This window comes from Microcebus murinus, chromosome 12 (genome assembly GCF_040939455.1).
Source record: "Microcebus murinus isolate Inina chromosome 12, M.murinus_Inina_mat1.0, whole genome shotgun sequence".
NCBI lineage: Eukaryota > Metazoa > Chordata > Mammalia > Primates > Cheirogaleidae > Microcebus > Microcebus murinus.
In genome coordinates, this window is record NC_134115.1 from 47,716,409 (window position 1) to 47,732,919 (window position 16,511).

The window sequence follows — 16,511 nt, forward strand, 5'->3', positions numbered from 1 at the left end:
CTCTTATCCTTCCTTGGCAATAGACTCATTTCAATGTTTTTTGTCTGACCCAAGCCCAAAAGCTTCCAGGGAGCATGTGAAGTTTTGTTTACAATTACTTATTGGTTGCTGTGGTCATTAGAAAGATGTGTTTTTTTTTTTAATACAGGTAAAATGATGTATCATTGGATGTCACATTGTTAGACTTAATGTTGGGTAAATGTAATGTATTGGAAAGGAGTACACTGAGCTACATCATTAGAGACAGCATGGTTGTGGTGGTTAGAATCTCTCACCCTTCATTACTCTGCTTGTAATGCTGGGACTGGGTCTCTGCAAACCACAATTCTCCTTCCCCAGCTCTGTCAACAGGAAGCCCAAAAGGGAGATGGGAAGGCTGAAGGAGGAAGAAGGGAATTGCTCCTTCCTGTATGTTTGCTGTTTCTACCTGAAATAGTTCTCTATCTAGCAGCAGCAGTTGGTTCCCTAGCAGCAGTTTATTCCAGCTTGCAAATTTCCCTACCTTCCTAGACCCACCTGTTTCCTTACTGATTTACCTGTGTCACAGGTGGACCTCTGAGGTCTTTCTATAACTTCCCCATCAAGCAGGGACTTGAAATTTACCTCCCTTCACAGTGATTTTGTGATTTATAACTCCCAACTTCAAAGTATACTCTTTTTTTAGCTTTATTTAAAATTGATTTTATTTTTTTAAAATTGATAACTAATAATAGTACATATTCATAGGGTACAGAGTAATATTTTGATACATATAATGTATGGTGATCATCTCAGGGTAATTAGTCTCTGTATCATTTCAAATAGTCATCATTTCTTTGCATTGGGAACATTCAATATCCTCCTTCTAGCTATTTGAAACTATAATGCATTATTTGTAACTATAGTTACCCTGCAGGTGCCATAGAACACTAGAACTTATTTCTCTCATCTAGATGTAATTTTGTATCTTTTGACAAATCTCTCCCTGTCTCCCCCTTCCCAGCCTCTAGTATCCTCCATTCTACTTCTATGAGGTCAACTTTTTTTAGCTTCCACATACAAGTGAGAACATGTGGTGCTTAACTTCCTGTTCCTGGCTTATTTCACTTATCATAATGTCCTCCAGTTCCATCCATGTTGCCACAAATGACAGGACTTCATTCTTTTTTATGACTGAGTAGTGTTCCATGGTGTATATATTTTTTTTATTTTTATTTATTTATTTATTTTTTTGAGACAGAGTCTCACTTTGTTGCCCAGGCTAGAGTGAGTGCTGTGGCGTCAGCCTGGCTCACAGCAACCTCAATCTCCGGGGCTCAGCGATCCTACTGCCTCAGCCTCCCCAGTAGCTGGGACTACAGGCATGCGCCACCATGCCCGGCTAATTTTTTGTATATATATTTTTAGTTGGTCAATTAATTTTTTTTTTTTTATTTTTGGTAGAGACGGGGTCTCGCTCAGGCTGCTTTCGAACTCCTGACCTTGAGCAATCCTCCTGCCTCGGCCTCCCAAAGTGCTAGGATTACAGGCGTGAGCCACCACGCCCAGCCTCCATGGTGTATATATATACACGTTTGATTATTAAGAAGTTGTTGGTGACCTTTATCCTTAGCATAAACAAAAGTTTGTTGTTTCAGAGCCAGAAAAAAAGTATGAAGGAAATACCAAAGCCAATGAGATGACATTAAAATGACTTCAGACTTGTGGCCAGTTGGAGACATTAAAAGGAATCCACCATGGTGGTGGTAATGAATTCTATCTACCCAAATGAAGCAATAAAAGAGAGGAAGAAAGAATTAGGTAAGAGCATCAGGGTATACTCTCCAGCACTTCAATTCTCTTCATACCCATTTTTCCTGCCCTCCACCCCAACTCCTAATTTCTTGGCTCATCTCTCAAGATTCAGCTTAGGTTTCACTTTCTCCAAGAAGACCTCAAAAGGTGCCCTGCTCTGTGCTTTCACAGTATCTAACCTCACCCTTGCCACGTTGTTTTATAATATTTGACTTTTCTTTTTGACTCCTCTCACTAGATCAGGAGTTTCTTAAGGGCCAGAGAGAGTATAGGTCATACAACTGTCTCTCTTCTGCACTTAGCTTAAGGCCCAGCACATGGTAGGAAGAATAATATAGTAATTTAGAGTTCAAACTTTGCACTTAAAACTAATTTAGGACTAATCCCAATTAAATTAGGTACAGAAATTTAAGGAGAATTCTTACATGTGCTGAGCCCCAATTTCCTCATATGATGACAGTGATGACAATGCCCACCCTTGTGCTTTCTCACACATCATATTCTACCTAGAGTTTGGTTATCTTAGTTAAAGCTTTAATCCTTGTAGAAGTCACAGCCCCTTGTGTAAGGTAACACATTTTATGCTGCTTTTAAACATTTACAGCTTAACAACATTGATAGCTTGACATTGTGATAGGAAAGAGAGAAGGAAGGGCCAGAGGTCCCAAAGAGATAAGGAAGCTTTTGGAGGAGGCAAATAAGCAGAAAAGATGGGGTGAGGGGGATTCAATGTCTTTCCATCTTCTCACCTGTAAAATGGGGGTTATAATAACATTCACATCAATAGCTGTGAGGAATAAATGAAGAATACTTGGCTCTGAATAAATATTAGTTTTTTTGTTGTTGCTCTTGAAGATGCTTGGAAGATAACCATGACCCCTTTCCCAGTTTATTTTTAGGATTTTATTTCCATACAGCACATGCATTTGGCAGGTAAGGAAAGCAACACTCTTAATTTCCTATATTTTAATTTTTCTTCACTGCATACAAGGTGTGCCTTGAGTTCTAAAAGTGGAATGAAGAGCAAGTGCCACACAAGAGATCCTGATATGAATAGGTAGGTCTCTCATCATAGCCCAGATCCTGACATGGAGAATAAGGAGAATCAGGAGAATTCTCCTGATAAGGAGAATAGATTATGTTGTGTGTGCAATATTAAAATATATCTGAGGGCCTATAACTTTTTGGTCCTTTTCTATAAAAAGTACAAAAAGTGAAAATCATGTCTCTTTAGAGCAAGATTGAACATATTCTCTCCTTAACCAAAGGAGGTATGGGATTTAGGGCTTCATCTTGCACTTTGCTTATCCTATAATAGAAATAGTAATACCTAGTTCATAGGATGTGAGGGTTCCAGGACAGATGGTCATTCTGTCAACAAGAATGTGTTCTTAATGTGCAACAATATTCTAGGAAAAATAGGAAACTGGCAAGATTTTACTTTGATAAATCCAAATTACATACAATGTAAATCATCTTCAGTAGGGCTCTAGAAATGATGGAATAGATACAATTTGAAGAAAAGAAAAGGTGTCTTGTAATGGAAGCAATTTCTAGCTATTTCTAGGGTCACACGGACTTAGAATAGAAGGAAGGAATGAAGGAAACTATAGGAGTGGAATAGGAATGGATTGTAACAAGACTAATAGGGGAAACTCCCACAATCTGGAGCACACTAACTTTAAAACAGACTGTCAACATTGACCTGCTTATCTCATTTCAAAACATATGGTTCTTCCCTCAACCAGAAATACAGGTGCCAAGTTATGCTTCACTGTTGGACTCTCCACTTTCATTAAATGTCATTATAAGGAATTGCCACCTAAAATGTGTTGTAAATATTTTTTGAAGAAGTTATTCTATCACTTATAATTCCCTCTATACAGTACTATGCAACAAATGTATTTTAAGAATTGGATTTAAGTAATATTTTATTCACCTGTGACATTCTATTACGTTTCCTCACTCTGATAATAGGAGAATGGAGCATTTTTCTTTGTTTTTTTTCTCTTTTCTAAAAATTGTAATGTAAGTAATAGTCCCTCAGTGACACACAAGACAAGTATAAGAAATTTAGAAAGTCCCAATTAATTAGTCATTCTATGAAAAAAAAATCCAAGTCTCTAGTTACTAAAATGTTAATGTTTAAATGACATTATGATCTATACTGTATGGCATCAGAGTAAAGACACATTGCTGTGCATTTTTAATTAATAAAATAATTTAATTTATTCAGTTATTTACCACAATCAAGAATATTTTTTAAAAACTTAGATTGCAGAAAGATCTCTTATACATTAATTTTTTTTCATAATGTTACTTAGGGCTGGCTTGGTACATATTTGCATATATTTTGCATCTTATCTTAATATATTAATAACTGCCACCATTTTTTTTAGTACATTGTTTTCCCTTCCTAGATAGGATAAAGAGAGGTTAATTATTTGGGGGAATTGCCTGTGAAAAAATTTCTCTGAACAAAATTTTATTAAGGGCATTGTGTCTCTTGGGGATTCTTTTCCAATGGCCACACTGTGTGCAATGATGGCACTGGGATTTTTTAATCTGTCTGAATTTTACGCCAATTCAGACATCTTTGGGGTCCTTGCCTGGCTGGGAATTTAAAGATGCAATATAATTCTCAAAATTTATTATTGTAATTATTACTCTTAGTTTTATTGTCTTCTTAAGACATGTTGTTGACAATGTTCTGCTACATCCAAATTGACTGCTTGCTAATAGACCATTAGCTTTTTCACTAAGCTTCCAATGACAGACACTAATCCACTGACAAAAGTAGTGGCAAAAATGTCCCTATCCATTGTATCTGTGATATAAGAGTATGGCAAAAAGATTGAGTCACACAGAATTAGGGATTCTGCAAGGACACTCCCAGGTTGCTCAGAATTTTTATTTTGGCCCAAATATCTGCAAGGTAATGGGGAGTTATGTCAGTTGTTTAAGCCATGACCACGTGCCAGCTTAATACCTCCAGATGAGGAGGGGTTACCAGGCAGGTTGGGCCCGTTTTGCAGTACCCATCTAGCACTGACAGACAGACACACTGGTCATGGCAGAGTTGTAACAATTCAATGAGAAAGCTGATACAACAGGCTGAGGCCATACATTTCATGTATTTGTGTGAATACTGCCTCTTGAAAACTTGATGATCACAGAATGGCTTGGAGAAGTCTTCAAAAATAGCATGTAATTTAGCCATGTCTAAAGAAGTTACTGTAGGTTCTCCCTTAACAAGGGGATTGTGGGACACTGAAGGACCATTGCTCAAGACCTAAAACAGACAGCTACTGGTAACACCATCTCAGTACTTTCTTGGTTAGGAGTGGGAAGTTGGGAGGGCATCTATGAGTGACTATCAAAAAAAGGAAATGCTATTGAAATATTTGTATGGTTTTATAATCAGAATTGTTGTAAGGTGACCTGGATAGTTCTTTAGCATTATCTTCAGAAAAATAAGTGTACAGGTTAACAGAGGAGAATTTACAGGACAGGAACAGAAGGGTAGGGCAAGATACTACTTTTGGGGACAGACACTTGTAACTCTCCTTGTCTCCTTGACATGCGAATCAAAAAGGGAGACCACTGCCTATTTGAAATTTTGTCCTCCATTTTATTTTAGGGCTTAAAAAAAATCCAAAACTTGAAAATAAGGCAAAACTAATACAGTCTACCTTTTTCGAAGATGCAACAGTAAAGCACTGTCCAACAAGCTTGCCCAAGGGTCGTTTGATTCACATACTCCCCTGAGTGGCAAACAATGGCCCCAAAACTGCAGCCAAACCCAGCTCTCCAACTGTTTTTGTATAACTGAAAGCTAGGAGGTTTTTACTATTTAATATATTAAGTGGTTGGAAAAATAGTAGTAGAAAAATATTTTGTCACATGTGAAATTTATATGAAATTCAAATTTTAGTGTACATAAAGAAAGCTGTATTGGAATACAGCCACGTTCATTCCATGAGGTATTGTCTGTGCTTGTGATGTTCAGGAGCTCCTCAATTTTTGCCAAGCAAGATAAGCAAGATTGGATGAGCAAACCTTGGCTAAGCAAGATTTGCCAAGCCCTTTCCTAAGGGAAGTAACTTTGTTTTATTGCTTCTTATTGATAAGGATTCAGACTCTGGTGGGTTAGATGTTATCTCATGGAAGGTTGAAAAGTTACAAATGTTTTTTTTTTTTTTTGCTTAAGAGATGCAAATGGTATCTGTTCATAGAAAATAAAGGCTACAGTTTTATTGCCTTGTAAAACATGAACCAGTTTTGTATCTAATTTATCACTCTTATTCTAGCATTTCTTTTTTGTTTACTGTTTCAAGTCATTACATCTTCCTTTGAATCAGCTTTGCCATCCTGCTGTTCCTTTTATTAATGACTTAAATAAATCTGACAGGCTGACTACATATTTATCTGAATATTATGTTTTTAACTTTCTGAAAATTTATTTTGACATATTATTCTAAAATGGATTATTTTATTAAAAGAATTCTGTGGCAGCCATTGTGATTTCAAATCACCTATAGTTGACCAGTTCCATGCTTCTAAGTGTTTACATGATCTTTTCTCATAATACATAATGGTGAAAACTGCTGGAGTCCTCTTGGGAGGTGGACCACATTTTCCTGAATTACATGTGCCCACACGGAAAGAACAAAATAGCACCTGACAATCAGCTGGCGGATGGGTGCTTGGTTTCTTAGAAGAGCCCAGAAAATTGCTTACATTTGGTCTAGAAATGCTCATTTCTCCCCAGAAGTGGCTTGAGAATTACATCATTCAGAAAACCAGACCAAATTTGAGACAATTTTCTCTTCACAGACATCACATGTTTAAGAACAAATGCTTCCGCTCTGAACTGCAGGTTATAGTAGAAAAGCCCAGAAGTGTAGTCTAGTCCCCTCCAAGTTTCCAACTCCTCTGTGTAGGGGTCTTTGATGCTTACAGGATCTAATTTGCTTACAGTTTCTAATTTTTGGCAGAAAGGTAACGCTGAGTAGAAACTGGACTTGCTGATCACGTCAATGGGCATATGTTGGCTACCAGATCCCTTACTTATGTAGCAACCATAAGACCCAGGGCATCCGTGTGGCATTCAACAATCCACTTCTGGTGGGCTTCCTGCTCCCCATCAGAGCGATCAGAAGAGAGTCCCCTAGAAAACTAAATTCTCTTCACCCATGAAGGACTCCAAGCACCCACCTTGCTCTGCTTTTATTCCTCTTTTGCCATTTCATTTTATAACTTAAAAGAAATAAATGCTTGTGACAGAAGAAAGAAAAGTTTACATTGTGAGAACATGTGGACCTAGAGCAAAAAATAATGAGAGAGCAAAAGTCTATACTGTTTCAGTAAACAGATTACGTCCAGGCTAACATAAGAGTTATATTTGTAATGAAATTGCACTTGCATTTTATTTCTGAGTTTTGCTGCTGTAGAGAAAGAAGAAGTATCTCCTTATTCAGCCTTCTTTCCCATCCCCAGACTAAATGGCAGCATTTCTATAGAACACCCATTGCCGCGCATCGCTTTGTTGCAGAGAGCTTAATCCATCAGGGAAGGTTAAATTGGATTATCCCTGAAGGGAAACGATGACAGCTTTGAGAATGAGGGATTATTCCCATAAAGGGTTGGGGTGTGTGTGTGTGTCTGTGTGTGTGTGTGTGTGTGTGTGTGTGTGTGTGTCCCCTGCCAGTGTTGAGTGATGGAGTCCTAATTCTGGATTCTGAATCTAGGTATATTGGATGCTGCTCCAGGTAGGAAGGGGTTAAAGATGGCCTTTGCCTGGTAGAGCCAGGCTGGGAGTCAGGCAAGATAGCAACCCCTTAAAACCTGCCCTCATATGGAAGATGACTAAACCATAGTTTGTAAATCGGAAAGATTATCCAATAGCGCGTTACTGTTTATTTCCCTTTTGTCATCCCTGAGTCTTGGGTCCCCCAAGCCAGGCCAGCTGTTCTAGGACTTAAGGAAAATGCGCAATCCCCTGGGCGGTTCACAGCGGAAGGAATAATCAGCTACGCCCCCGCCCCGGACCCCGCCAGTGTTGTCCGCCTAAGGGACTCGCAGCAAAGGGCACTTTCCTTCTTGTGGGCTTCTCCCTCCGGCTGTAACTTCTGGAACGCACCCGGGCCTGATTTTTGCAGCTGAGGCCGGTTAATACTGGGCCGAGCAGGGAACACTGCTCTCCCTTGTAGAGCTTTTGTGAAAGTTAAGTCAGCTAATGAAAGTGCAAAGCACAGAGTCTGGAACAATACAGCGGTCTCCGTTATTATCATTATCATCAACCCGTTAGTTACAACTGGGGCTGAAAGAAAAAAAAAAAAAAAACCAGAGAACCGGAAAGGTCTGCAAAAGGGGCGGAACGCGGGAACCTGGATTTGAGGCAGGGGGAGGCGGGGGAGAGCCCACCAAAGCAGCCAATCCAGCTGTCCCGGGGAGGAAGAGGAGGAGCCAGGGCCCGCCCCGGGACGCTGCACTGCTCACTCCCGCGCCGTGTGGCCGTCCCCGCTGCAGCTCCGTGGTCCGCTCGGTCCCTGCGGCCCCGCGCGCTCGCCCACTGCAGTCTCCCCCGCGCAGACATGGCCTCGAGCGCCGCCGCCGTGAAGGTGAGATGCGCCGTCCCGCTGCGGCCGTCCGCCCTGCCCGGTGCCCTCTGGCCCTCGCCCCGGGGGAGCGCGCCTCCGGGCCACGCGCCCTGCCCGTGCGCCCCCGCCCAGGCGGGGCGGGAGTGGGGCGCGGCACTCGGGGCGCACTTGCCCCGCGGGGGGGAGAATACGCTTACTCTCCCTCCGCCTTTGGGCTCAGCTGCGTTCGCGCTCCGCAGGGCGCAGGCAAGCTCTTTGGAGAGAGGGGCAGTGGGTGGGCTGGGGCTTCACCCAGGCAGCCACCACGCCCCAGCACCGCTCTTCTCCCGGGCACTGCGCCTGGTAGCAGCCAGCAGGTGTCCCAAGTGGCCGGGCGCCTGCTGCTGCTGCTGCTGAGACCGTCTCCTCGTGCCTGGCGGGACTCCCGCTTCCGCTGACTGCGCGCTCTGCCCGCGGCCCACGTGGGAGCGCTGCGTACTTTGCTCTTTCTGTGCTTCCGGCTTCTTCCTCCAAACTTAGGCCTTCTCTGTGCTGAAGTTTTCCCCTGCAGCGAAATGCTGTGGGGCTTGTAAGACTATTGTTGAAACGCGGAAAAGGAGCCCGGGCTTCCCTTCCATAGGGCCGCACCCTGTTTGGAGGCCTCTGGCTTAGAATTCTGCTTTATTTGTAACCTTGAAAGTTTGACCTCAGTTTCCTTGTGCCGTAGGCCCTCAGCCCTGAGCACAAGGGATCTTTGTCCGTAGAGCACGGGTTCTGAGAGTTGCAGCTAGCTACCCTGGGGCTTTTAAACACCTCTTTCCTAGTGTCTGCTGAGAGTGCAGAATTACAGAACCGAAGGAAAAATTGATGCTAGAACTTAAGACCTTTTCGAGGCTGTTAGTTTATTATTGGCTAAGAACGCAGTTAACTTGTTTGAGTTTTAGACATTTTGGGCCGATGGGATAGGAAGGTCCGGGGTCGGTCTTCAAGCGTCTTTTGATTGCATACACTTGTCTGCAGTTCTCATGGAAGAAGGCAAATCCGTGCAGTCAGTGTATTTAGTATATTAGGCCCTTGCAGGTTTTAATGAGCCATTATGATAAGGGGGAAGGGCATGTTGCAGTCTGACTTAGACATGAAACTTCTTTTGCCGTTTTGAAAAGAATCTTGCATTTAGCAAATGTTTATAGAGGTCTTCACACACACCAGTCGGTGGGGACAAGACAGAAAGGGTTTTCATGAAACTCATGTGCAGAGTATGTGACTTACTTGAGGTGCTAAATCTATAAAGTGGGGATTTTTACTGCAAAATTTGCTAGGAGGACTAGAATTACATTGTCTGTGTTGCACATGGTTGAAGCACATTAAGTGGTAATGCGTATAAGTGGGGGAACTGAGATTAATTTTGAATTATCTTTTTTCCAACAATTTAAATTATTGTTAGGTATCATTAGGCCGCAGCTTTTCACCTTTCTCTTATAGGAATGTACCTAAAGTGCCATTAACAACAGAGAGGTATGGTATTTACAACAGTCACGCTTTAATCTGGTTAGCATTCTCCCTGCCACGCAGTTTCCCTGTAAAATTAATGCAGTGCATTTAAGTGCAGAATGGGCAACGTGATTCTCAGAGGCCTGATGTAAATATTGAATAATGTGTATTTTGGGTCTTGGCAAGCTGCTGGATATAAAATTAAGAGGCACATGTGGTGCTGTGACTGCCTGCTGATTTCTCTTTTAGGTTATAACAGATGACAGCTTTGCTGTTAAGAATCCATGATGCTGGCACTGTACCCCCCAGACTGTAAGGCAACATTCTATGTAGCAAGCGTGACTTCCTGGTGTCCAGAGCAAAATGGGTTAAGAGTAACCATGTCCTCTTCCCAAATTATAAAATGGTGGAACTGGAATGTTCCTTCGAGACCATATAGCTACACAAACCCCTGCATGTAAAGCTGAGACCCAGAAAGGTCAGCTGATATGGCCAGAATTACACAGCTGGGCCTAGGTAATGGTAGACTTGGGCCTAGAGCCTGGCCTTCCGCCAACTAGATAGATGTGAGGCATTTCTGAAATCTGAAATATGGTGTCTATGCCCTGTTTTATTGTATGACTTTACTCACAATAAAAGGCCCACTTTATGGGCCGGGCCATCCATCCTTGAGGGAGTGCAGAGTGCATGCATGAAGTAGACCACCTCCCCACGCCCACTGTGCTCCCCAGGTATGGCTGTAGGAGGCACATTTGTGTGTCTGAGCCCCATTTATGTCACTGTGGGTGGGGGGCTGTGGAGCCAGGAGACCCAGCCTCATATGCCTTAACCACCATTTCTTTGCTAGAAAATTAAGCCCCTTGGCCTTAGTCCTCAACTGTAAGGGGAACACTAGTAACACCTGCTTTGGGAGGTTGTTGGATTTGAATACCGTAACATGTAACACACCTAGCCTGGTTCTAGGCACTCCGTTAACGTCACCACCACTACCTCCCTTTTTAAAATGCAGATATTACCAGAGGTTGGACTTCAAATTCATTCCCAATTTAAGAGGTGCTCGTTCTGGTGAAAAATCCCACTGGGTTTCGGATTGGCAGTATAATATTTGGTATATTGTTCAAAACTAGCTGTCGACAGGCAGAATCCTGTCAAAGTATTAATCGAGTATCTGCCGGACACTGGGATACATCTTTGAGTAAGACAAGGCCTCTATTTTACTTGTGTACTAGTAGGAATGAAAACCCAACTGACATGAGAGTGAAACAACAGTGAGTCACTTGGGGAAGGGGAGTCAGAAAAGGCTTCTAGGCAGGTGGATTTTAAGCTGTGCAGAAAATCATATGCAAAAAATCTCCCCCCGAAAATTGTATGTTCAAAACTAATCACCAGTGCATTGGTTTTAGGAAGTGAGGCTTTGGGGGATGAATAGGTCTAGAGAATGGAGCCCTCATGGATGAAATTAATGCCCTTATAAAAGAGGCCCCAGAGAGCTGCCTTTCCTCTTCTACCAAGTGAGAAGGTACCACCTATGAACCAAAAAGTGGGCCCTCAGCAGACACTGAACTAGCCGTGATCTTGGATTTGCTGGCTTTCAAACCATGAGAAATAAATTTCTGTTGTTGGTAAGCCATCTGGTCTAAGGCGTTTTGTTACAGCAGCCCACATGGACTGAAACAAGTTATAGCTGAAATGAGGATACAGAGCCACGTGAAGACCTGAGGAGAGAATTGGACAGCTAGAACAGAGGTTGCCACAGAAGAAGCAAGCTCGTTGGTGTAGGAATAGAAATCTCAGTGCTGGTGCACAGTGAAAATTGAGTGGGTGCAGCTGGTAGGGCCTGCCGTGTAGGCCATCTTAAAGAATTTGAATTTTATCTTAAGTGTGTTAGAAGCCGTTAAAGGGTTATGAGCAGAGAGATAGCATCTGGTTTATACTTTAGAATGATTTCTTTGGCTGCTGTGTGTAGAATAACCTGTTGGGCAGGGGAAGAGCTAGATCAGGCCAGAAGTCACAGCGCTGTTGCTGAAGTGTAGGGTGGGAGCCATGGAAGTAGCGAGAAATACTGGACTAGGGGTAGGCTTTGTGGGTGGGGCAGAGAGATGGGTAAGATGTGGGGAGTGCCAGAAGAACAGGATAATTCCTATTTTTTTTTACCTGAAAAGCCCAGAAGATGGTAGTGCTGGTGAGTCATTTCAAACTGGAAGATAGGGGACCATGAGTGAGTCTTTGGAGCCAAGGAGGGTAAGTGTTGGAGTCCTTCCTCTGAGATCCCACTGGTTAGGGGGCCCAGGGCAAGAGATGCTGAGAGTTCCTTTGCTCCAGGTGCAAGGTGGATAGCGGGTTTGGGGAGGGAGGAAGCCACCTCAAGTAAAAGTGATGGAGAAAGGTTTTTTTTTGTGGTTCACTGCAGTGAGAGGTGGTCCAGGCAGGGGGTGAGGATACCTGCCACATGGGAGGTGGGCAGCCATGGAGAGAGGCAGTGAGAGCCAGAGTCCGGAGGAGTGGCACCTGCCATTGTCTGGGTGGACCTCAAGGAGACATCGTCCTCCAGTGTCAGCCGTGGGAAGGTGGTGTGCTTGACCACAAGGAGGCCAACAAGCCTTTGCACCCAGACAGAGGGCATTCTGGAGGGTTCCTGCAGCGTACTCTGGCTCCCACAGGCAGCTTCCCAGCTTTCACTCCAGGAGATTAAAAATACTGCCTTACCTTGTTAATCATGGTTGCTATGATATGAAGGGGATATGGTCCCTTTGTTGCTGGGTAGGGGGCTAGAAACATGGTGGTATTGAGGGGTGTGGGTGAGTCACGTGTCTAGACTGGAGGATGGGCCACTAAAGCTCCCCTTTTGGCTGTCTTGAGTGTGGACAGCAAAGGCCTTCAGACTGAAAATCCTTGTATGGCCAGCCGGAACGGGACAACCCACAGGCCCCAATTGCAAATCAGATGACCTATGAGCTATCTTTTTTATTTTTATTATTTTTTTGCCTGGGGACACAACGGCTTTTTAGGCAGGACATTTCCTTTTGTGGGACTATCTTGAGCATTGCAGGACATAGAGTGCATCCTTAGCCCCTCCTCATGAATACCTATGGCAATCCCCCCAATCGTTGTGACCCCATGTTGTATCCCAAGGAGAGACTTTGACACTTGGATGAGATCCCCTGGGCTTCATCCCTGAGAGACTGCCTGCTGAGGAGGGAGGGGCAGAGGGGCAGCCAGGCTTGTGTACTGACCAGGAATAAGGGCTTCTGTTGTTGCTTTGAGAAAGTTTATTTTGATTTTGTTTGCTTTTTGCAGGGGTGGTGAAATATACCAAAACAGTAACTGATATTAATGCATTATTTCACTTGATTCTCATCATTCTGTGGATTAAGTGAAAATCTTACTCTTACCGGTACAGACGAAGAAGCAGGTAATGTAAATTTTTATGAGCAGTGGACCCTGGATCCTCAACTGTGATTGCACTCATGGTGTTCCAGTCTGTGTCTCAGAAGTGTCCCAAGCAGTGGTTCTCAAAGGTGTGATGCACTTGCATCACCTGGTAATTTATTAGAAATGCAAGTTCTCACCCCAGTCCTACTGAATCAGAAACTGTGGGGTGGGGCACAGTGATCCGGGTTTTAGCCTCAGGATATTCAGATGCCCACAAAGTATGATAGCCACTGCCCTAGGGAGCTTTGACAAGGATGGGCATCTGCATTTTTAAGTAGCTCTTCAGGGATTCCTACTTTGTATATTAGTCTCCTATTGCTGCTGTAACAATTACCACAAACTGAGTGGCTTAAAATTCCAAAGTGAGTCTACAGGCTAAAATCAAGGTGTCTCTAAGACTAGTTCCTCTTGGAGGATCTAAGGGAGAATCCATTTTCTTGCCTTTTTTCATCTTCTGAAGGCACCAGCCTTCCTTGGCTCCCGTTCCCACATCACATCCCCTTTCCTCTTCTCTGTTCCACCATCACTGCACCTTCTTCCTCATTTGGCCTCCTTGCCTCACCTTTATAAGGACCCTAGTGATTATATTGAGGGCCCACCCAGATAATCCAGCATAACAGCCCCATCCCAAGATCCTTGATTTAATCACACAAAGGTGCCATTCCCAGATGCTGGGGATTAGGGTATAGATAGCATGTCTTTGGGGGCCATTGTTCATTCAGTTTACCACACTCAGCTAGTCCTCACTTCAGAAGTTTATGGTTTAGGCCAGGGGTCCTCAGACTTTTTAAACAGGGGGCCAGTTCACTGTCCCTCAGACTGTTGGAGGGCCGGACTATAGTTTAAAAAAAACTATGAACAAATTCCTGTGCACACTGCACATATCTTATTTTGAAGTAAAAAAAACAAATGGGCAAAAATACCCGCATGTGGCCCTCGGGCTGTAGTTTGAGGACTCCTGTTTTAGGCTCTAGAGTGGGGTGCTCGACTCTGGGTGCACTTTAGAACCATCTAAGGAGCTTGAAGAACAAACTATGCCTTGTCCAACTAATCATAATCTCTGGGGCCTGGGCTTTGGTATTGAAAGTTCCCTGGGGAGTTCTAGTATCCAGCAGTGGACTTGGGGAGAACTTGGATGCAGCCTGTCATTGTTCCATAAGCGTAGGAGAGCTCTCACAAAGAGAGCTTTGAGGAACATTCTCCTCAAAAAATAATTGACCATTTCAGGGGGTGAAGTGTGTCTTCAAGAGGGTGTCTACCCATTAGACTAATACCTTGACTTTGTGAGAGGAGGTTGCTCAAATAAAAGCCATGGATGTTCTGAGCCCTTAGGTCATCCAGGCTACTCTGACTAAAATATAGAGTCACCGTATTCGTTTGCTAGGGCTGTCTTAACAAAGCACTGCAGACTGGGTGGCTTAAGCAACAGAAACATTTCCTCATAGTTCTGGAGGCTAGAAGTGCAAGATCAAGGTGTCAACAGGGTTTGTTTCTTCTGAGGTCACTCTCCTTGGCTTATAGATACCCGTGTTCTCCACATGTCTTCACATGCTCTTCCCTCTGTATGTGTCTGTTTCCCAATGTCTTATAAGGACACTGGTTTTTTCATTATTTTTTCTATTGCTATAACAGAATACCTGAGACTGGGTAATTTATAATGAAAAGAGGTTTATTTAGCTCATGGTTCTGCAGTGCTGGGAAGTTCAAGATTGGGCAGCTGCACCTGGTGGCTTCTGGTGAGGGTCTCATGCTGTGTCAAAACGTGGTAGAGAAACGGCATGAGGGCCAGGAGCCCGTGAAAAGGGAAAAACAGAGGCAACCTCACTTTATAACAATCCACTCTTGTGGGCACTAATCCAGCCCAAGGAGATCAAGAATCCCCTCTCGTAAGACTGCATTAATCCCTTCATGCAGGTGGATCCCTCACGACCCAGATGCCTGGTAAAAGTACCATCTCCCAGTGCTGCCACGTTTGGGGACCAAGGCTCAACATGAGTTTTGGTGGAGACAAACTATAGTCAAACCATAGAACCAGCTATATGGCAGTAGGGACCATTCAGTGACCTCATTGAACCTTAATTACCTCTTTAAAAAAAAACTCATTTCTACAAACACAGTCACATTCTGAGGTACTGGGAGTTAGAACTTCAACAAATGCATTTAGGGGGAGACAATTCATCCCATAACCATTACCTACAGGGGTGGCTTGCAGAGGGGGTTGTCTTGTTTGAGATGGAGCCTCAGCTGTTCCTGTGGACCATATTGCAGGTTTTTAACCATCCTCCCAGGCTGAGACGTTTGGCTGCTCCCTCCCCACATGGCTGGGCTTCTGGGATTTTGCAAGGCCCCGTCCTCCACCAAGCTTCCAAGCCAGGCCAGCCCAGTAATGAGCTAGTCTCCGCTGTTTGGGGTTATGGTGTTTTGAGGATGCCATCAGTGCTGGGTTCCTTGAGGCAGTGTGTCCAGGTCTCAACATGGTGGTGAATGGTTTCTGAGTCTAAGTAGGGTTGGTGAAGTCACTTGCAGCCAGGTACCAGGGGACATAGACACAGGTTAGTGTCAGTGTGCACCCTGTCCGCCTTGCTGGAAATAACCGTTCTGGCAGCTGAGCTAGCATTGGGGTAAAATGCTGTCATAGTCTTTTTGAGATTTGTTTGGTTGTCCATCTGTGGAAAAGTGTGGGTGGAACCCCTAGCTGTTAAAATCTGGCAATCACCTTGATTGACCAGGGTGGGGGCCTATTTTAGAACTTGTGTATTGAAGAAGTCCCAGCTGGGCAAAATTCCATTTCAGGTCTTGAACACGTTTCCTAGGCAGTCTAGAGTCTCTGTACTGAGGGCTGATGTTTCTGGGCCAGAAGGGCTGGCGCACGGCCTGTCATTGTTTGTTGAGTATGGATGAGGTCATCATCGAGGAAGAGTCCTTCTCCACTCTGAGCTGATTCACTCAGATACCCAGTCACTGTTTCTGTGCTTGCTGTGTGACCTTGGTCAAGAGTTTGACCTCTGTGAGCAATGTTACCACGAAACATGGAGACAATAATACTTTTCTAATAAGGGTAGCATTATGGAGGAATCCAGGGGATATTGGGAGGTGCACATCATGGTGGTTAAGCACAAAAGACCTGGATCCTAGCCTAGATTTGCTCTTTATGATTTGTTTAGATAAGTTTTTTTGTTTGTTTTCATTTTTGTGTTCATTTGTAAAATGGGTACAGTTCTATAGGGCCTACTT

General features: G+C 43.6%; 1 protein-coding gene across 1 annotated transcript in view; it reads left to right on the forward strand.

The window, feature by feature from the left end:
• The first annotated feature begins 8,212 nt into the window (after window positions 1–8,212).
• MTAP (methylthioadenosine phosphorylase) overlaps window positions 8,213–16,511 on the forward strand; it is a 39,440-nt gene continuing 31,141 nt past the window's right edge. The window contains exon 1 of the mRNA XM_012769781.3: window positions 8,213–8,396. Within this exon, the coding sequence (XP_012625235.1) occupies window positions 8,370–8,396 (27 nt within the window). The 5' untranslated portion in view covers window positions 8,213–8,369. The remainder of the gene's footprint in view (window positions 8,397–16,511) is intronic.